This window comes from Hibiscus syriacus, unplaced genomic scaffold (genome assembly GCF_006381635.1).
Source record: "Hibiscus syriacus cultivar Baekdansim isolate YM2019G1 unplaced genomic scaffold, ASM638163v2 tig00110580_pilon, whole genome shotgun sequence".
In the NCBI taxonomy this organism is placed as follows: Eukaryota; Viridiplantae; Streptophyta; class Magnoliopsida; order Malvales; family Malvaceae; genus Hibiscus; species Hibiscus syriacus.
Genome location: NW_024062791.1, coordinates 567,279 through 588,612, shown reverse-complemented (window position 1 = coordinate 588,612; position 21,334 = coordinate 567,279). Strand labels below are relative to the sequence as shown.

Genomic DNA, 21,334 nt, shown 5'->3' with positions numbered 1-21,334 from the left:
GTGATAAGGGATTCAATGTCATATTTGATATTAATGGTTGTAATGTCATTGACATTGCATCTAATCAGATTATGCTTTTTGGTCATAGAATAGGAAACATATACATGGTGCATTTAGATTCTATTCATATGACTAATTTGTTCCTAGTTGCTAAGGATGAACATGGTAGTTGGTTATGACATAAGAGACTAGGACATGCTAGTATGAGTGTTTTGCAATGGCTAACTCAAGGTGATTTAGTTCGAGGGTTGCCTAAGCTTAAATTTGATAATGATAAAATCTGTGATGTTTGTCTTAAAGGAAAACAAAAGCGAGTTTCTTTTAAATCCATTAATGACGTATCAACTAGTAGAGTATTACAATTGATCCATATAGATCTTTTTAGGCCAACTAGGACTACTAGCTTGGGTGGAAAACAATATGCATTTGTCTTGGTAGATGACTATTTTAGATATACTTGGGTTCTATTCATAAGTACTAAAGATGAAACATTAGAAAAATTCATCACGTTTTCAAAAATAATCCAAAATGAAAAAGGTTACTCCATAACTAGTGTTAGGAGTGATCATGACACTGAATTTGAAAATCTTGGATTTACTGAGTTTTGTAATTCTAATGGTATTAGTCACAATTTTTCAGCACCTAGAACCCCTCAACAAAATAGAGTTGTTGAGAGGAAAAATCGAACTTTAGAAGAAATGGCTAGAACCATGCTTTGTGAAAATAATTTGCCAAAATATTTTTGGGCGGAAGCCATAAGCTTGTTATGTTGTAAATCGAGTAATGATTAGGCCTATTTTAAAGAAAACTCCATATGAAATTTTCAAAAATAAAAAGCCTAACATTAGCTATTTTTATCCTTTTGGATGTAAATGTTTTATTTTAAACAACGGTAAAGAAAACCTTGGCAAATTTGATGCTAAAAGTGATGAAGGAATTTTTCTGGGTTATTCCTTAAATTCTAAAGCTTATCGAGTATTTAATAAAAGAACTTTAGTTGTAGAAGAGTCTATACATGTTGTTTTCGATGATAATCCCCTTCCGAGGAAGGATTATTGTGTGAATGATGATGTAGGTATTATAAATACAAATGACGTTAGAAATGACGTTGGAGAACCATCATCAAAGGAAGAAACGAAAAATGAGGAAACTCATGATCCTCTTGAAAATCCAACCATTGAAGAAAGGGAAGTATCTTATCCAAGAGAGTACAACTATGTCAATGATGGTGAGATTATAGGTGATCCATCCAAAGGGGTAACAACTCGATCTTCTCTTAGAAATATTTGTAATTATATTGCATTTATTTCATGCATAGAGCCTAAGAATATTAAAGAAGCATTAAATGATGAACATTGGATTATGGTTATGCAAGAAGAATTAAATCAATTTGAGAGAAGTACAATATGGACATTAGTTAAAAGGCCTAGTAATAAATCTACTGTAGGTACTAGATGGGTATTTAGGAATAAGCTTGATGAGAGTGGTAATATAGTGAGAAACAAGGCTAGACTTGTTGCTCAAGGGTATACTCAAGAAGAGGGCATAAACTATGATGAAACATACGCTCCCGTGGCTAGGATGGAAGCAATTAGAATGTTATTAGCATTTGTATGTTTTCATGAATTTAAATTATATCAAATGGATGTTAAAAGTGCATTTTTAAATGGTTTTATAAAGGAAGAAGTGTATGTGGAACAACCTCCAGGTTTTGAAGATTCAAAATTTCTGGATCATGTTCTTAAATTGAAAAAAGCGATTTATGGTTTAAAACAAGCTCCTAGAGCTTGGTATGAAAGATTGCCAAATTTTTTAATTGAAAAGGGTTTTTCAAAAGGGAAGGTTGACACTACATTGTTTTTAAAGCATAAAGGTAAAGATTTATTAGTAGTTCAAATTTATGTTGATGATAATATTTGGTTCTACTAATGATGTTCTTTGCCAAGAATTTTCTAAGCTAATGCAAAGTGAGTTTGAGATGAGCATGATGGGGGAGCTCTCATTTTTCTTGGGACTCCAAATCAATTAAAGAAAAGATGGCATCTTCATCAATCAAGCTAAGTACGTCAAAGATATGCTCAAAAAGTTTGGACTAGAAAATGGCAAACCTCATGACACTCCAATGAGCTCTTCAACAAAGCTTGACTTAGATGAAGGAGGTAAATGTGTAGATGTTAAATTATATAGGTCAATGATTGACTCTTTGCTTTATCTAACTGCAAGTAGACCGGACATTATGTTTAGTGTTTGCTTATGTGCTAGATTTCAATCATGTCCTAAGGAATCACATTTACTAGCTGTTAAGAGAATCTTTAGATACCTTAAGGACACTCCTAGTTTAGGACTTTGGTATCCTAGAGACTCTAGCTTTAGCTTGCATGCCTTTTCTGATACGGATTATGGAGGATGCAAATTAGATAAGAAAAACACCTCCGGTACTTGCCAATTCCTTGGAAATATGTTGATTTCTTGGTTTTCAAAGAAACAAAATTGTGTTACATTATCTACCACTGAAGCCGAATACATTTCAACTGGTAGTTGTTGTGCACAAGTTTTATGGATGAAACAACAACTTTTTGATTATGGAATTGAAGTTGGTACCATTCCTATCAAGTGTGACAATACTAGTGCTATTTGTCTCACTAAAAATCCCATCCAACACTCTAGAACTAAGCATATTGAAATAAGACATCACTTCACTAGAGACCATGTCACTAAGGAAGATGTAGTTCTAGAATTTGTTGATACTTTGCACCAATTAGTGGATATCTTTACAAAACCTTTAGAAAAGGAAAGATTTTGGACATTTAGGAGAGAATTAGGTTTGACCAACCTATCTTCACTTAGTGTTTAAAATAATTTTAGCACTTTTAAGACTAAATGAAAAATGCTAATTTTTCATTGTATTCATTGCTATTAGTTAGGGGGAGTTTATGATTCTTGATGAAAAATTAATTTTATGTTCAAATATCGTTTAAAGATTAATTTGATTGTTTGAACATGATTAATTTTCAATATATGAGTTGCCAATACCACTAGAGAAAATTAATTTAACATTTTGTGTGTTTAAAATCGGATTTTAGCATTTTGGTGCAGAGGGAATCGATACCCCCATAAGGGAACCGATTCCCCCTTTGAAGGGGAACCAATTCCCCCACAGGGGAATCGATACCCCCATGGGGTTCTGGTTTTATCAGGCAGAACCCTTGGTTTTGGCTCAAAACCTCTATTCTCTTCTCTTCTGCCGTTTCCCCTCTCTACTCTCTCTATCTCCATTCTTACCTCAAAACAACATTTTCAATCAAAATTCTCTTCAAATATCATCTTCTAAACTTGCAAGCATCATTAAAATCATGCAAACAACATCAAAATCCACTCAATCTCATCTTTCAAGGCAAATTTTTCTAAACTCTCTATTTCATTGATTTTGAATATAGGACTAGTTTTAATGAGTTCTAGATAGAAATAGTGACCGGGCATTGATTGTTTAGTGATTAGAAACTAGATATTACAACTAATTTCATAAAAAACACAAGAATTTTCCAAAAATTTTGAAATTTTCGAAATAATTTTTTTTCTTTCAAATTATTGTGTTTTAATTGAATTATGTTGTTGTTATGAAAACTATACATATATTGTTTTTCAAAATATTATTTTTCAATAGTTTTCAAAAACTTTGCCCATTAGGATTGATTTAGAGAACCTTGAAATATTGAGGACTCAATTGAGTTTTGGGATTGATTGAATTGCATACATGTGTTTTCTAAATTGTAGGTTATCCATTCTATTCTGATTTCCTAAACCATGTCCAATCATAAACGTGCTAGGTCATCATCTAGTCGCTCACACCGTCAACCAAATCCACCTCCAAATCCTCCTCCTATTCCTGAAATTTCAATTCCTAATCCTAATCCAGTTGATGCCAATATAACTATCCAAAATTCATGCTTCAATCATCTTGGTCCTAGAAATCATCGTTTTTGGTATTATCAATATTTCGACTCTTACAAAATTAGAGAAGAACGTATCCCTTCTCGTCAAGCTATGTTAGATATTAATTTTAAATATCTTCCTCTTTACAAGAGTGGAAATTTGATAAACTTTGTGACCTTGAACCTATAGTTTACCATCAACTTGTTCGCATCTTTTATTCTAATGCTGTTTGTGTCAAAAACCAAGCTCAAACTGAGACCATAGAAGTTCGTTCCTACCTCATAGGACAATTCTTACATATTAACTCGGCTTACATAGCCAAGGCATTAGGATTAGATAACGATGGTATTTCAAATTAAAAACAAATTTTAGGTTCTCGTTATAAAAGAAGGGATAGTGCGAGTGTCTTAGACCTTCATGAACGTTTTCTTCATTTAATGATTTCTTGGTGGTTTCGACCATCCGGAGGTCGTTATTCTACTCTTAGAGCCTTGGATCTTTGGTGGTTACATTGTTTCGAAAAAAATATTAAAATAAACATACCTCAGATCATTTTTGCTGAAATTATTGAAACCGTAAATCTTGTTCTTAACAAGAAACTCTGTTCATCTCTAGTTTACGGTTGCATTTTGAGTAATCTTTTTACTAAAGCCGGGCTTAGTGTTGGTCTAGATGCCTCATTTCCTCTAAAGAAACAAATTAATCTTCTTTCCTTAACGAGAACGGGATGTATAAAGGATAAGGAAACCGGTGAATGGGTTCGATCTTCTGAAAATACTCCGGAAGCTAGTTTTTCACGAGCTCCACCAGAAGCTGACGACGATCCCGAGCTTGAACAATTAATATGAGACATCGATGAAGCCGAAGATGAGCCTAAGCAGCCCAAGGAGCAAGCACAACAAACGTATAAAATGCCTCCATATTTTCAATCTTTTATGGAGACATTCGATTTCTGATATGCTACCATGGATTCACGCTTTACTTCTATAGAGTCTCATTTATCCACAATGGGAGCTCAACAATTAGAAATTCTCCGAGAGATGCGCACAAACAACGCTTCGATGAATGAACGTATTGATGCACTCTCACATGAGATGGCCGCTATGAGAGCTCGTTTTCCTCCCGATTCGGATGTTTGATTCTGTGTTTAGCTTTAGAACTTTGAACTAAAAGATTATTGTTTCAACATTTTGAATATTTTGGAATGTTTGATTTTGTTGATTATTAGACTTTGGATTTGTTTGGATGTTTGAACTTATATATTTGGTGTGGTTAAATTTATTCATTATTGCATCATTTACATCATGTTAGATATATGACCAATTTTGCCATGTCACATTAATTATGAATATTGATTATGAAACTAATGGCTAACGTTTCTCTTGATTGTGATCTTAGCAGCTTAAACTATATATAATCAAATTGGCTAAGTGATTTGAAAACCTTGTTTAAATTCTTTTAAAATGTCTTTTTGATTTAACAAAAAGGGGGAGAACTGTTAAATGTTTTAAATGGGAGAAATGTTAAAGTAAGGTGGAGTAATTTCAAAACTTGATTTCAAAATCTTAAAATTACTAAAATGTTTTGTTATATCAAAAAGGGGGAGATTGTTGAAAACATTTTGATATTTCGATATAACAAATTAAGTTAAATGAATTTTAAGATTTTCCAAAAAGATTTTCTAAGTATATTCGATATAATTATTCGAATATCAAAACATTACTCTAAATCTTTCAAAAGTCATTTTTAATCCTTACTCAAGTGTAAAATTAAGTTTTTAATCTTAAAACAATTTCAAAATAATTTTACAAAATATTTCGAACCGTTTCAAAGCCAAAAATTTCAGATTGCTCAGAGGGAACTGATTCCCCCCAAGGGGGTACCGATTCCCGCTGAATGGTTTGGCTCCGAGAATTCTAGTATGCTCGGAGGGAACCGATTCCCCCAAGGGGGTACCGATTCCCCCCACTGTTCAACGGTCGAAATATTTAAACTTTACACTTAGGGAACCGATTCCCTATGAGGGGTACCGATTCCCCCTACACTCCAAACTGTTTTATTAATTGATTTCACACTAAAACAGATATATTATCTTCATTAATGATCACAAACGTTCAGAAGTGATTCAAGGTGTATTTAAGCAAGCTTAGAAGCCATTGATCAATAACAAGAAACATCAAGCAACTAGAATCAAGAGAGAATCAAATATAAAGCATCAAACCTCAAGTTTGAGCATTTCAAGCCTATTTTTTCATTCAATATTCATTTTGCTTTCAAGAACACTTATTGTGCTCAATTGTATTCATTATTGAGTGTTCTTTTCTTTGTTCTAGAATTGTGCAAACAATCTACCTTGTGAGGATTTCCTTGTAAGTTTGCAAATTTGTATTGTTCTCTTTGGGAGAGAGTGTTCTCAAGAATTTGGGGTATAATTCTTGAGGGTTTGTAAGGTTACTCTTTGTCCTCAAAAGAAAGACAAATTAGTGAATTTGTGGAAAATCCTTAGTGTGGATAGCTAAGGTAGTGGACGTAGACTTTGGTTGAGAAAGTCGAACCACTCTAAATCGATGTGAAAATTTCTTTCAATTTTCTGCAAAAGCTTCCACCAAAATTTTAATTGCCAATTCACTCCCCTCTTGGCCATATTCGTCAATCGATTAACTCAACATAAAATAAAGGCTAATTTCATTTCTTAATGAAGGTATGTATCGATGCATCGGTACACAAATCATATTCGATGTTTTCATCTTAAGAGGGTGCATCGATGCACTAATTACATTCGATGTTTATTTATTTGAGAGTGCATCGATACACATTGAAGATGTACCGATGCACACAACCCATAAATGTCATTTTGAGCACGAAAATCCCTTCATTTTCCTCTCAACACTTCATATTTCACCTCCTTTTATATTCTTCACTCTTATACACCTATTTAAACTAATTAATACCCATTCAATACCTCTTAAACTTCAAAATTCAATCATCCACATAGAATTCAAGAATCTCACTCAAATTCCAACATGTTCTAACTCTAATTCTAACACTTCGTATGTCTTAATTAAGTCGATGGCAAGTCAAATTCAACCTCCAATTCTAATTATGAACTCTATTTCAAAATTCCATTCAAGAACTCTTAATCTTGAATTCTTCCTACACCTTTCATCTTGTTGTTTTAAAGCAACTTAAGCTTTCCTTAAGCTTAATTAGCATCTAATGATCAAAACAAAACTTAATTTTCAGCAAACAATTAGCTCATGAGAAATCTCACCTTTGTTTTGACCCTTCACGTGTGGAGAAAGAAGAGAAGAAGAGAACTCTGAAACCTTGTGTTTTGCTTCATTCTCTTCCACGTGTAGCTAATATATATCTCTTCTTTAATTATTTTCCATGCAATTGACTATTATATCCTTCAATTCCATCTTCCTTGCAATTTAACCCTATACCAAATTATAATACTATTCAATTATTCTGCTTTAGTCACCAAATTCTGAAGTTTTACAATTTGGTCAGTAACCAGGTGTTGAGGTTGTTACATCAGCCGCCATGGATCGACGCCAATAACCATTGTCTGTTGTGGTTTCGAAGAGAAAAATACACTTTTTCCTCTTTTCCCCTTCTACCCGAAAATTACCACCAAATATACAAAAACAACCCTAAAAAAATACATCTAAACAAGAACTTCAAAAAGAAAAGGAATATCCTTTTTGGTTATTTTTCCTTCTTATTTCTTTGAATCTAGTGTTACAAATCCTAGAAGCTATTACAAAACTCAATCTCTCTTTTTTTCTTTTCTTTAGTGTGAATACTTGATTTTTGTTGTCTAAAAAAATGTTCCCCCTTTGGTCTTCGATTTTGTAGATTGTAAAGAGAAAGCCCCTTTTCTCTTTTCTGTTGGACACTAAATTTTACCCGGAGTTCTATCTCGGCCTTCTCGTCTCGGATCTGGCCTCCGTTTCGCAAGAAGATGCGTCGTTTGTCGCAAAAATGCCAAAATCCGTTCGACTTTTCCGGGCTCCAATCGCCGCCGTTGGATTGGGTCGATTTTCAAATATGTTGTTCTCCATCATCTTTTCTGCATCTTCACCGTTCGGATCTTGGAAATGAAGCCCAAATTCACAAACAAATTTCCATTTTATCCTTCCTCTCAAAATCGATCAAAACCAAAAAACCAAAATGCTCTGAATTGTTCTTCGTGTTCTTCATGAACACGAAGAACATTCAAACCAAACCCATATTCTGGTCAGCACTGCCTTGTCGGCCGTCGTAGATCAGCGCCGGCCACTGTTCTCGGCGGTGAGGCCTAAAAAAAATTCATTTTTTAAAAGCTTTTCATCTCCTTTCTTCGAATTTGCCATTCATTTTCATAAAAAAGCCTCGGGGAATGCTAGATCTGAATAAACAATCCTTCGAAAAAAAACTTCCCTTTCAATCATTGGCTTTTTGAATCAAAAATAAAACCAAGACAAACTCCAAACACAACCACATGCAAACTAGCCAAGAAGGGTAAAACATACCTTGTTTATTTATGCTTTTTTTTCGAATGTTACAAGTGCTCTCTTGCTTCGATTTTACTTGTTTTTTTATTTCGTTTTTGCAGGGATTTATAACATTAAGAGTCCTTTTTTCCGTTCAGTTTTAGAGTTTCATTAGGATAGAAATACATGTTTTTGGATGTTTTTGAATTCTATGAAACTACGTTGTTGGGTTGATTGTTGTTGTTGTTGGAAAAATTGTTTCCCACTAGAGGATGGTTTCTTCGGCCGAACTCCACTTTGCTCGGTGGTCTGTTTTGAGCCGTTGGTTTGGCTGCAGATCCAACGGCTCAGGATCGTATAGCGTGTTATAATATTTTTAGGGTTTCACAAACCCTAACTAATATGTGATATGGGTTACTCGATTGATGCTTGATCCTACGGCTGAGAACCGTCCGACGCTTTTGCTTAAGTTGAAAACCCTAGTTTGTTGGGTCAGGCTAACTTGGGTTGGGTCGATTTGCTGGGTCCTTGGTCGGGTCAGGCTTGCCCACCCGGTTGGGCACTCTGCTGGGCCTCTTAGACTGTTGGACTTGGACCTGTAATTTTGGACCAAAGAAAGAAAAACGAAAATAAATAAATAAAAAAGAAAAAAAAGAAAATGAATAAAATATAATACTATATAATATATAAATATATATATTTTTTAAAAACTATAATATATATATATATATTTAAAATATTTTTAAAAACCATATATTATATATATTTTCAAAATATTTTCAAAAACTATATATTATATATATTTTTTCAAAATGTTTTCAAAAACTATATATTATATATATTTTTAAAATGTTTTCAAAAACTATATATTATATATATATTTTTAAAACGTTTATAAAAACTATATATTAATATATATATATATATACTAAATAAAACCCCGAACGAAAATGAGTTACTACAATTACATATCCGCTCAATAACAAAATGATGCTCGGAACATAACATAACGCTTAACGATACATCTCTCTTCCATAATCTTAAAACACAAGCAACCAACAAAACATCAAATCCCACCCTACCAACCAGCATTCGGAAACATAATGCCCCACCATTCTAGCCAACAAACTAGATTTACCTAACCATTCAGAATCAAACTTTTTCCGCACGTGCATCATACTCAAACAAACAATATCATACTTGGGCAATCTCCATAGAGAGCAAACATTCATTAAATATACCATCAGAACCATCTTCAAGTCAAACTTCAATATTGAACCAGACAACCACGTTCATTAAACATACTTGCTTGGTTGTTATCTGGTTCAAATACATTACTCCCTGCTATATATGTTATGTTTTGATTGTTGGGATCTATGACTGGAGATTTGGATGTATTAGGACTCGATAAATTTAAAATTTAGGGTTTTTACAAGTATTTTAGGGTTTATGATGATAAAGTTTATGAAGGTTTTGAGTTTAAGGTTTAGGATAACCCGGGAGAGTTTTAAGATTGGAATAATGAAGGTGTTTAAGACGGAAATAATACGAGTGGTCGTTGAGGGTTTAGTTTTAATAATTAATTCTAATAATGATTCTCTCATCTTAAGTTGAGGGTTTATAATATAAAAAAATTAAATCTTGAATATTATCTAAAATATTTAAGATAGTATTTCACCAGACTAAATAATCAATTCAAAAATCAAAACTAAATAATCAATTCAAAATCAAATCTTAAGTCATCAGTAACACAACTAAAATCAAACATTGAAATAAATATTGAATTATTTAATTTAAAAATCATGAACTAATTTAAAAAAATTTGGGAGAGAAGCCTCTCACATACTCTATTTTTCATCCTTGAATGCATTTATACTTGTTACTGTAAATAATCAATCAATATTGAGAGTTATAAATTTTCTTAGTATAATTACAAAAATTTAATGACTAGTTGATTAATTCAGATCAAGTATCATATATGTTTATTATAGAATAATATTTTAAATTTAATTTTATCCATTATTTTTTATATCTCTAATATTGTTTAATAGAATTAAATGGTTCATCCCATTAAACTAATCAATAGAAAATTAAATCATTGTTTCTTTATGAGCAAATAGCAATTGTTGAGGAGGTACCTCATTCAAATAAATCTAATTCTTCTATTAAATTTTATACTATGTGTAAGTTTTTTATTCAATTTTTTTATTTTAATTTGATTATTTTTACTTTTTATATTTTTTAAAATGTTGGTCATGACTCTAACGATAGCCGTTAGATCTATTAAGTCAATTTATTTAGTCCCATTTATTTTAAATCTTATAATTTAATTATGTTATATTTTATTATTTATATTCAATCTGAATTTTTAAATTTTAAAAAATTTTAAAATTAATTAATTTAAGATATGGTAACTGAATTTATAATTTATGCATACCAGATTTCCGAGTATTCCTTTCTTTTGCCGAACAAGCTTTTGGGTTATTTTAACCCTCTGGGTTATTTTAACCCTCTTGTGTTTTAAATTGAAGGTCCAAATCAATAATACTTTGTTTGACCTATTTACAAAAGTAACTACTACTTTCCTACGGTAAAAAACACTACATCTCATTACTAATTTATTACCACACTTGTATAATTTTAAAAGAACTGATTTTTAGTACATATATATATTCAAACCTGAACACAACCCCAAATTACTATTTTTTTTAAAAAAATCTTCGTAATTTATCATTAATTTTTTTTATATACACTCAGTCACTCACCCACCACACTACTAATTATATGATTTAAATTCTCACTTTAGAATAATAGTTGTTTATCATTGGACCAAACAACTGGTTTTAAAAGTTCAATAAATTAATTTAAAAAGTAACTTAATTATATGATATTTAAATGTTATGTTTCGTATTATTTTCAGTCATACTATAAGTATGGTCATTATATTAGATATCTAATGTTGGATTTAAAATATTTTTTAGTATGAACTTATCGAGTGATTTTAGTGGTAAAAAGGTATGTTATTCTCTCTAGAAATCTCGAGTTCGGGCATGTGCATCTGTAGAGTGTATGTGTTGTCAATAGGTTTAAATCTTTTTGAAAAAATACTACACTTTAATCATCTCATACTATTTTTCATAAAATATTTATTATTATTTAATTAATATTTTTATCTTTTTAAATGAATAGTTAAGTTTTATTTATAATTTTTATATTTTTAATCACAATTTATAACAAAAGGGTTTTATCTATTAAATCCAAAGACATTAAGAATCACTCACATATCTGAAATTGTCCGAATAACGACACGAAAAAAACAAATGGTGGGAGGAGCAAAGCTAGTAGCTCCCCTCGTCCCAAGACCACATCTTCACATTGATTATTCACTGTTAATTAAGGGGACAAACAAACAAATCATTGTCAAAACCAATCAAAATGAAGCCATAGACACTTACCTCCAAAAACTAGTGACGTTGCCAACAAGGTGTGGCAACAACAAGAGACCACAAGTTATCACTAGACTACTCTAGAAAAGAAAAGAAAAAGGATATCATTCAAGTAGAGAGTGATGATGATGAAGGGAGCGTCATTGGCAGCCGATATAAAGAGAAATCTCGGGGCGATCAAGGAAAGGGTGTTGGAGAAACTGGCGGCGGCTGCGGTCCCAGCCGATACTTTGGAGAATGCTAGGCATGTTTTAGAGAGCGTGGTGAGGGATGTTACGGTTGCTGCTCACGGTCTTACCAAGGATGCTTTGCACCGCGTCAAGACTCGTCTTGTTGATATTATTCCTTCACTTTCCCCTGCAATTACTAGAAAGGTGACATTCATATTTCCCAGTCCTTTGATACATATAAGATTACTTCTTCTCTACTCTTTTTCTCCTCTTCCTTTAAGATTGGTAAGTTTTAGCCTCTACTTATATTCGTTAACTTGAGCAGATGGTGGATGATGCCGAGAAGGAAGCTAATGAAGAACGCAAAAGCGAAGAAGGAGAAGAGCCAAGGCAAGATGATCATCAACTCAGCGGGAAGTCCACATTTGCGTCACCGGCGTCTTCTCTGTTTGCTTTAATCAAACCGTTATCCAGGCTTTGAAGATTATATAGGAAACTCCGAGCATACTTGTTTTTGTCTACATTTTGCTTCGGAAAAATAATGTTTAGAGAGCATATGCAGTCAAATCTCTAGTTAAATAATAATGGAAAATCACTTGATGTGAAGAAAGATAAAGATTCTGTAGTTTCTTTAACTATTTCTGTCGTGGATGTTCTTTATTTTGCTTTGTATATTAGGTAATGGTGGTTGATGCTAACACAGAATACCGGTCGAGTTATCTGATTTTATGGATTCAGATGTAGAATTTGATTGTGATATGAGATATCATGTTCAGGCAAGTAAAGCTCATATCAACTGGAGAAGCAAGGCTCCAACAGAATAGGCAAAGGATTTCCTCTAGCATTTCAATCAGTTGGGAATCAGTGAGCACTTCTTGCATAAGCTAATAATGGTCCAAAGATAGCGGCTTGGCAAAGTTTGATGATCAAAAAAGCGAGTGAACATTAATTAATTTCAAAATAATCCTCTTATATTGCATCGATTTCAAGTTTTATAACATGTATCAGTACATGAATGTATATTCAGTTCCATGTTATAGATTCGATTATTACAATCTGACCGATGATTATTTTAGTCAGCAATGGCTATTAACATAAAATTCGAATAAAAAAGGAATGAATGAATGGAAAATCCTTTCACGTTGCTGTAAGAGAGTCATATACAATTCAAGGTACATCGTCTCCATCGCCAATCAAATTACAAATATCTGAACATTCCACCAAGCTGCACTATGATGCAACTAGAGTGAATTCACTGGACTATGATGCAATTATAATCTGCCAACAGTCGTTGAGTATAAGCAGTTTGGCTTCTAAGCTTTCATCAGCATCGATTTTTGCAGAGCAACTATTCTTTCATTCTTATAACTTGTATAATTTATTGAAAAAAAAACTGAATGCTGATTGTAATGATGGTATATAAGCAAGTCCAATATGAGGAATAAATAAATTGTACCAGTAATTTCGACTCCGAAACCCTTCCTTAAAAGCCACCGAAGGTCTGCACAGAAGGAAACAGACAATCAAATTTTCTCAACAGTAATATTTTTAATCCAGAATTCAAGTAGTTTAAGCAAAATGAGATGGATTATTGGAAAGAATCCAAGTACCCTCTTATGCTGAAAGGACTTCCTCTAGCAGAACCATCACCGCCTCTAATGCAAGTGGTGAGACGGTAGTGCATGACTCTGCTTTTCTAGACTTCGGTCGCTGGATTCTTGGCTTCTTGCAATCTTTGGCGGATGAACGCTCTCCTGATAGTGTTTGGGGTATGTTGGACAGTGTTTCCAAATCTTGAGGTACCTCAGCAGGCACAGCTGCAGGGGACTAAAGCAGCGGCTGCCGCGAGGAAGCTACCTGCAAGAATGCATCGGCAACGGAATCTGGTGAGATTTCTACTACTTTGCTGGAAATATTGCTGCTGACACAGTACAATGAAGTTTTGACACAAAAACCTGCCGCAGGGCCATAAATTAGCATTATGGTTTATAATGTGCAAGTCTTTCTTGTCTATCAATTATGTTTCTTCATTTTAGCAGGGTTAAAGAAAACAAAGAGAAGTCACATTTTCCTTATCTCTTGAGCTATACTTTTCATGTTATTGATGGTCCTTGCTGGTAAAGTTATCCTGTGTCACTTTGTTATCCACGTGCTAACCTTTTCATTCTTGTGGGTGGCCTGTGATCAGTTTAAAATTTGCACCGTCACATGAATTGCACGTGAGCATGACCCCAAGCATCTTGTTCATTGCCAATTTCCACTTATCAATTTGGTTTAATGAGATCTCGTCATTGTAATCCACTTATCATGTTGTTTGAAATATGTCACGTCTGAATGAATTCACTGGCTATTATATCCACATCTCATTCCCAAAAACATGTCAACGCTGATCAGTTTGAATTATGTGACATTTCATGATGTTTTACATCGCAGTGAACCATAAATACGAAAAGTCGACAACATTTTCTATATGCTATCCACCACACATACATACACACACATTTTCTATATCAGACAACATATGGATTTACAGGAAAGAAAAACTATGCATAATCTATAGGACAAACATCATATGGGCAAAAGAGAACATAATGTTTTGTTGCAGACTTCCAAAGAGATCAAATTACGGGACTTCCATCTTCCCGTTTATGCAGTTCCAACTGGGTGATGTTTCTCAGAGGGTGATGATGACAAGTTATTGTTGCATGACAATCAAGTGTTCTTTTCCAAAACAGACAATGCCGGAGTTAAATAATTGTTTGCTTTGTCTGGCAGATGAGCAACCTGTAGAAAGACGATGAGTATGCTACTTCAGTTCAACTCATTCTCGGTCAACAAGCAATTAAAAGTTTCAGGGTTTTATTTTGTCCTCACCAGCTCATAAAGTTCCCTCCCCTGTTCAGGAACATATTCATGACAGACCTGCACACAATCAATCCAGTTTCTGTTAGTGATGCCATACTTGAAATGAAATTGTGTTACAATGTTACCCACATCAAAGCTCTTATTTCTTGCTGTTGAATCATGCAATGCTTTCACGCAGATATCAGCCACATCAGCACAACTAATTCCCTGATCGAAGGAAGAGAGTGGTAAGACGAGATGCAAACTCAGTAGTCTAGTCCCTTATTGCAGTTTAAGACAGTGGTACGTTCTCACCTGAGAAATCCTGTTTCCTTGATCAAATATAAGAGCACGTTGACCTCCGGGTTCTTCCTGTAAGAATGGATCTTTGATTCAGCAGAGCACATATTTTGGCCATAAAAAAAAGCCAAGGTTGGAAATGAAAAAAAGTTTGAAAACATTTGGTGGTAAATTCCTATTTTCCATTGTAACATAAAGGAGGAGGTTCACAGCTTCTCTTTTGTAACGCTAACAGACAGCCCTATAACCATAGTGAAGAAATTGGACCACTTTAGCAGGCATAAACCAATGGCAAACACTGATTTTAGAATGTTCCAAATTAGGCAGATGCAGTTGGAAATGCCTCGAGCTTATCAGGGAGATTCTGTTTCATTGCAACGTTTTTACTGCCTTCTCCTTTTTTTCTCAAAAATCACACATACATTTGAACATCGAGCTTTAACAGTATATAAGCAAGTTCAATGATTCAAAAGAGTTGATAAACATTGTAATCACATTTGTAAAGGGTTCTCCATGATAACGACCACCTTCAATGCCCCCGGAAAAAACAAAAAGGCAGGAAAAAAAAACTAAGGTTTACACCATGTACGTATAAATATCAACAGGTTGTCAAGAATGATAAAACAGAATTACCATTAGGGGACCAGGGCGAATTATTGTGTACCCAAGACCTGATCTTCTCAATGAATCCTCACCAGCCTGAAGATAACTCAATCATGACAACATAATGCATGTAAGAAAATGATACCAGAGAAGGAACCATTCTCACATTAATAGAAACAGAAGCAGAAGATAAGACTAACCCTCTTGGCTTTCAAAACTTGCTCCCTTCGGTTTGGCTCAACTCCTAATCCTGTGCATGAGACTAAAATAAAATCTGTTTCCTGCCCCGTCTGCAGAATATCAGGCTAAATTTATTTAGAATTGGGGAAAACGACTGATCTTCGAAATATTGCATAACCGATTAGGCAGAGCTTTAACGCCGTCCTTTATAATATGGAACCCACTTTCATGCATGTGCACACGTGAATGTTCATGTTTGCACGCACCGGTGCACACGTGGAATGAAGCAGAACTTTATGGAAAGAGCAAACTAGAAAACTGATCTTTTGCAGCCCACTGGTATTTCCTTAACATAGGTATATTACAGGCAGAGGCTTAAAGCAACAATGCATTTCTTCACAATTAATGTCACGACTAACGTATCGCATTGTTCATACCAGATAACTCTTCATAAACGTTACCAAAAAGGGTTCAACACTGCTCATTTTTTATGTTATAGCATAAAGTGATAGTACAAATTATAAAGTATCACCGAAGGTCCTTCTGTCAACAAAGAATGAATATATATGTAAAACACTTACAGGCAAGGCTTTTATATATTCTAGTATAAGCTTGAAACTCCGGGGGTCTTGCTTCATTCCTGCTGATCCTTCAACAGGCCTCTGCAGCAAGAATCAATACAATAAGAATTCAGAAGCTTTAAAAGCAGAATAGTGATTATTTGATCAAGAGGAACAGGAAGTTGGTGAATCCTCAGAAATCAGTGTCACAACAGTATCAATTCTAATTTCAGTGGCAGTGCTGATGTTGAACAAGAAAAGTTCAACACATTTTTTTAAAATAGTAGAATTTTATTGCTGAAAATGATGACAAGGAAACATAAGATCCCCTGACAGAACCATGTACGGGGATGCTCGGTACAACAGAAAAGCTGCAATATCAACATTACAAAGAAAAACACAGCACACACAGACGAAACCCACCACCCATTCAATTAGGAGATGTTTGGACCTTTTATTGTTAATCAACTTATGGACTTGATCACACCACATCTTGCTCAATTAGGAGATGTTTATGGAATAAATGGAAACAACTGCTAGTTCCCTTTTTAGAAGTGTAATAGAAAAATACAGGAAACAAAAAACGTTCAAGGTCTCATCAGCAAAAAGGAAGTGACGGCACGAGTAATTAAAAATGAATCACTTTTCCTAGAGATCATAAAACCATAGAAAAAGAAATTCAGAATAGACTAATAGAAGGTGTCATTAAAAAAATATGAATTACAAATGCTAAAACAAGAATAGTTAAAAATAATAATGCACCAAAAACATACAGAGGTTTCCCTTGTAGCAGAAAGGAAATTTTCTGCATACAAGTGTAACATGCATAAGACATAGGTTTCTGAGTATCATTTTTTGAGTGCATTTGTGACCAAAGTTCAGACATGCAAGTCTATGATATCTTATTTAAATACTAGTAACTCATTCACATGGTGATACGCAAGCAGAAACCATAATTCAAGTGTATTACAAACTCAAATTCCTACATCAAAGGCTCATATATGCAATAAACTCTCACTATGCAAACGGATGAATTCTCTTAATCATCATCCACAAGTTTCAATATAAGAAATAAACAAGCAAACTTCACAGTAATGACAATAACTCGCTCCGGAAAGGCAACATTCAGTATTCACCAAGTTTACTCCATAGTAGTGGGAAATCAAAAGAACATAGGAAAACAAATCCTTTTTTGATAGATTTGTATTTATATTGTTTATACGATTCCACAAATTTATATTTATATCAAATAGCACTGCTGAAAAGTTCATTTGACTCCACAATGGATGACCATATAATTTTCAAGAAGTAACACACAACAGCGAGACTAGATACATGATTCAGATGTCATGATTTTCCTTGGCTCAAAACTCATTTACATAACATAATACCAAGCTAGCACTCAAATTACCGAAGACATTATTACAATTAGTTAATAACTTTTACAGTTTTTACCCTCATGCAGTCATGCTCAGCCAAAAATAGAAGGGGAAAAATGAGAATGCACACAACAAAACCTCATTTAACAACATTTTTAGGCATATTGTTGAATTTAATATGCCAATTATGAACTATCAACGCACTTGATAACAGTAACAAAAGACAACCTTGAAAATCTGATGATCTAAAAACACAAATCCATTTACCATTCAAAGAGCTGTACCAAAAACCTTTAAGAATAAATGCAGGCAAGGATTCATGATACTTCAACAAGTTTATAAACTAGGCGAGTTGGTGCATATTTCAAAATACACAAACCTGTCTTCGTGGCTCAAAGCGAATAGTTAATGTATGTACAAGGAATGGATCTAATAGTGGATCATCTGGTTTCACGGGACGAAAAGATGAAAATGGCACTCTGACCTGTTAATCAAAGTAAAGAATTCTTAACAATAAGAAGAATTGGTGCATACAATGGTAATAATCGAAAGCCCATAGCTTTCTAAGGATAGGAGGTCATTACCCGACAAAATCCTACTTTTGTATTTATTCGAGCAAAATATAATTTGCTTTGAGTTGTATCTGCAGAAGGACCGGCTTCAAGAATTACGACATATGATCTTCCGTTACCACCAAGAGAGAGGACAAGACCTTCATACCTGCACACCAAAAACTTCACTGAGATGCACTTTAAGGTGGATTCAATGTATCTGTCCATAACAGATCAAATAACATCCAGCTTCTGCTAAGAAAGCAGGTATATAGATAATGGAAGTATCATATACCTATCAAGAGTGCTACCTAAAGGAAGTGAAAGCTTTTTGGAGAGCTCAACATATCCACCTCTGGTGAAAACATAGCCTACAGTTGAGAACAACAATAATAAATAAAACACAGTTAAAGATTGAATAACCTGTATTTGTCAATGGTAAGAGCCATGCATGAAGGGTGTAAATCATAATTGCTTCAAGTACGCATAATGATATTTTAACTGAAATTGACCTGAGAAAACAGCTTGTCCAGTCTCAGTGAACTCAAATTTAGCATCCATTCCACCATCATACTTCGAAGCAATCACATCCTGGAAGTAAGTTCCTTGACGTACTTCCCAACCATTCAATGAATCTTCAGATTTGAACTTTGCAATCAGAAGCTTGCTCTTACTGCTTTTCCCCGCCCGAAGTTGTGCCAATTTATTATTGTAGTCCTGCAGATAATGTTAGATGTCAATTCATCAAACCTATTTTTTGGGAATAAACATAGATTGTCCATGAATTAATCAACCACAACTGGAAATTTTAACAGAGTGCTAGCAGAAAACATGGTAATGCATACAGACAAATAATGCTACAAGAAGTTCACTAGAGAAATGCAATGTTGGCCCAGCAGAGAAATAAAATTTAATGAAAATAAAAAAGGGTCATTTACTGCCTCTTGAGTAGTGATGATCGGTTTTGAGCATTATCAGACATGGAACATCCACACACGCGCAAACAAAAGGCCTTAAAAGAATCCCTTGCACTCAAATGTGCACATAATATTAAAGATGGAAAAGAAAATAGGGGAAGAATACCTGAAGTGCTTTGGTAAGGTTTGAAACCCCTTGATGGTCAACTCTAAAGAGATCGCCAGTAATAGTGGACCGAGCAGTGGCACAGTAGATAATCTTGCTGCAACCTTCCACTGCAGCTTGAAGGGAGGGAGGGTCACCCACATCCCCTATCACTATCTCAACTGACCTAGGAAGCATGTCCAACACCTCTTGGTCTGCCTTCCTCACCAAAGCCTTCAATCACAGAAGTAAACAAAACACAATAATCAAAATAAAGCTACAAAATTTAAAGAAATCCCGACTCTATAGTCTATCACATTATAGTTTCCGACCTCTTTTAGGCATTCAAAATGCTTTTGCACTACCCAAAACGACTAAATAGAGAAATAGTTCTAAGTCAGAATTTGATACTTTTTACTTGGAAAACTAATATCTGAATTTCAAACCAATATTCGAAAATGAAAAATAAACATGTAGAAAAGCGAGATCAAAGCAAGGAAATAGAGAAAAGAGGTAAAAGTAAGGGAACCTTGACAGTGTATCCTCTGAGCATGAGCTTACGGACAACAATGCGTCCAATGCGGCTGGTGGCACCAACAACAAGGACAGTGGTGTTTTGAGCACCAGGAATTGCAAACTCACACATGGGTCCTTCTCTAATAAGCAAAGCATCCAAAGCTTCCCTTTCATCTGCACGAGTTGTCCTTGATATCTGCCCCAACCCAGAAAACTTCCTCCAAACATCGTCAAATATCTGTCTGGATTTACGTCCCAACCCCACCGGATTCACGTCGTCCAAACTCAATGAAACTTGCTGCTGCTGCTGCGGCGGCGGCGTCTGTTGCTCTATTGACACAGATTCGGTTGTTGTAGTAGTGGGAGTTGGAGAAGAAGACTTTTTAGCTTTGGGTTTTCTCTTGTTGCCTTTTCCATTATTGGGAGAGGCAGCAGCGCGAGGGATAAAGAAGGTGCTACGTTGACAAGCTGAAGATTTCCATTTGATCCAGTCGGGGCAGCCGTTAAGACTGTTGCTGAAACTGGTTGAAGGATTCATTGCAGTTGCAGCGCTCATTGCTGAGTTTTTGCTTTTAAAAAAAATGAAAGATTTAAAAAAAGGAAGGAAAAGAGCTTTGAATTTTTATATTCGATAAATTTATGTATTATTGCGAAGTGGATAATTATGAAAAGATATTTGCCTTAATTTGCAATAAATCGAAAATGAATGAAAAAGAAGAGAGGGTGGTTGAGGTTTGAGCGATCAAAATCAAAGGATTCTTCCTAAGAAGAGAATATATGAAAACCACAGAACAATAAATATGTTGGAGCCAATAAGCAAGCCACGTTGAGCTACTTGCTTCCTCTCATTTCTATCCGCGGATAGGAGAGGCTCCAAATTATGAGAAACCAGATGGATCACAAGTTCATTTGGGTTCAAACGAAATAGATTTCTACTAGAGATGCACAGAAGCCGGATTTCAATCCGATCCGGATCGGATAAAAACCGATCCGGTTTTTTCTCCCAACCCAAAAACCGGATTTTAAAAAAACCGGTTCGGATCCTAACCGGTTTGGAGGGTCGAATGGTGTAACCGGTGTAACCGGTTTCGGTTTGCAAAAAACCGGTTTTTAAAAAAAAACCGGATTTTTTCGGATAAAAAACCAGTTTTTTAAAAAAACCGGTTTTTTATCCGGTTTGAAAAAAACCGATTTTTAATCCGGTAAAAAAACCGGTCATTCAATTTTTTCTCAAACCGGTTATACTATCCGGTTTTTAAATATCCGATCCGGTTTAAAAAAAACCGATTTTTCCAAAATCCGGTTTCGGATA

At 34.4% G+C, this 21,334-nt stretch overlaps 3 protein-coding genes and 1 pseudogene across 3 annotated transcripts in view; 2 read left to right on the top strand and 2 right to left on the bottom strand.

The window, feature by feature from the left end:
- The window catches only part of LOC120133418 (coniferyl alcohol acyltransferase-like), a 28,579-nt gene extending 20,539 nt beyond the window's left edge, over positions 1-8,040 (top strand). The window contains exon 2 of the mRNA XM_039150005.1: positions 7,795-8,040. Within this exon, the coding sequence (XP_039005936.1) occupies positions 7,795-8,040 (246 nt within the window). The remainder of the gene's footprint in view (positions 1-7,794) is intronic.
- Positions 8,041-11,882: 3,842 nt separating this feature from the next.
- Positions 11,883-12,922, top strand: LOC120133473. Its single transcript, XM_039150049.1, has 2 exons — positions 11,883-12,231; positions 12,353-12,922. Exons 1-2 carry the CDS (start codon positions 11,980-11,982, stop codon positions 12,506-12,508), a joined length of 408 nt encoding a protein of 135 aa, XP_039005980.1. The 5' UTR covers positions 11,883-11,979; the 3' UTR covers positions 12,509-12,922.
- LOC120133417 lies at positions 12,460-14,007 on the bottom strand (annotated as a pseudogene).
- Positions 14,008-14,417: 410 nt separating this feature from the next.
- On the bottom strand, positions 14,418-20,621 carry LOC120133472 (protein HIGH CHLOROPHYLL FLUORESCENCE PHENOTYPE 173, chloroplastic-like). Its single transcript, XM_039150048.1, has 13 exons — positions 20,036-20,621; positions 19,528-19,740; positions 18,957-19,161; positions 18,740-18,815; positions 18,478-18,613; positions 18,273-18,377; positions 16,536-16,616; positions 15,975-16,064; positions 15,805-15,870; positions 15,187-15,243; positions 15,022-15,099; positions 14,902-14,949; positions 14,418-14,811 (listed from the first exon to the last, which is right to left on the bottom strand). The coding sequence occupies exons 1-13, from the start codon at positions 20,576-20,578 to the stop codon at positions 14,740-14,742; spliced, it is 1,770 nt and encodes a 589-aa protein (XP_039005979.1). The 5' UTR covers positions 20,579-20,621; the 3' UTR covers positions 14,418-14,739.
- Positions 20,622-21,334: the final 713 nt, after the last annotated feature.

Coding starts and splice junctions, on each gene's coding strand:
- LOC120133473 (XM_039150049.1), top strand. CDS start 11,980: ATGATGATGAAGGGAGCGTCATTGGCAGCCGATATAAAGAGAAATCTC. Junction 12,232..12,352: donor CCCCTGCAATTACTAGAAAG/GTGACATTCATA, acceptor TAACTTGAGCAG/ATGGTGGATGATGCCGAGAA.
- LOC120133472 (XM_039150048.1), bottom strand. CDS start 20,578: ATGAGCGCTGCAACTGCAATGAATCCTTCAACCAGTTTCAGCAACAGT. Junction 16,617..18,272: donor GCTTTGAGCCACGAAGACAG/GTTTGTGTATTT, acceptor TTCTTGCTGCAG/AGGCCTGTTGAAGGATCAGC. Junction 15,871..15,974: donor AAGTTTTGAAAGCCAAGAGG/GTTAGTCTTATC, acceptor AGTTATCTTCAG/GCTGGTGAGGATTCATTGAG.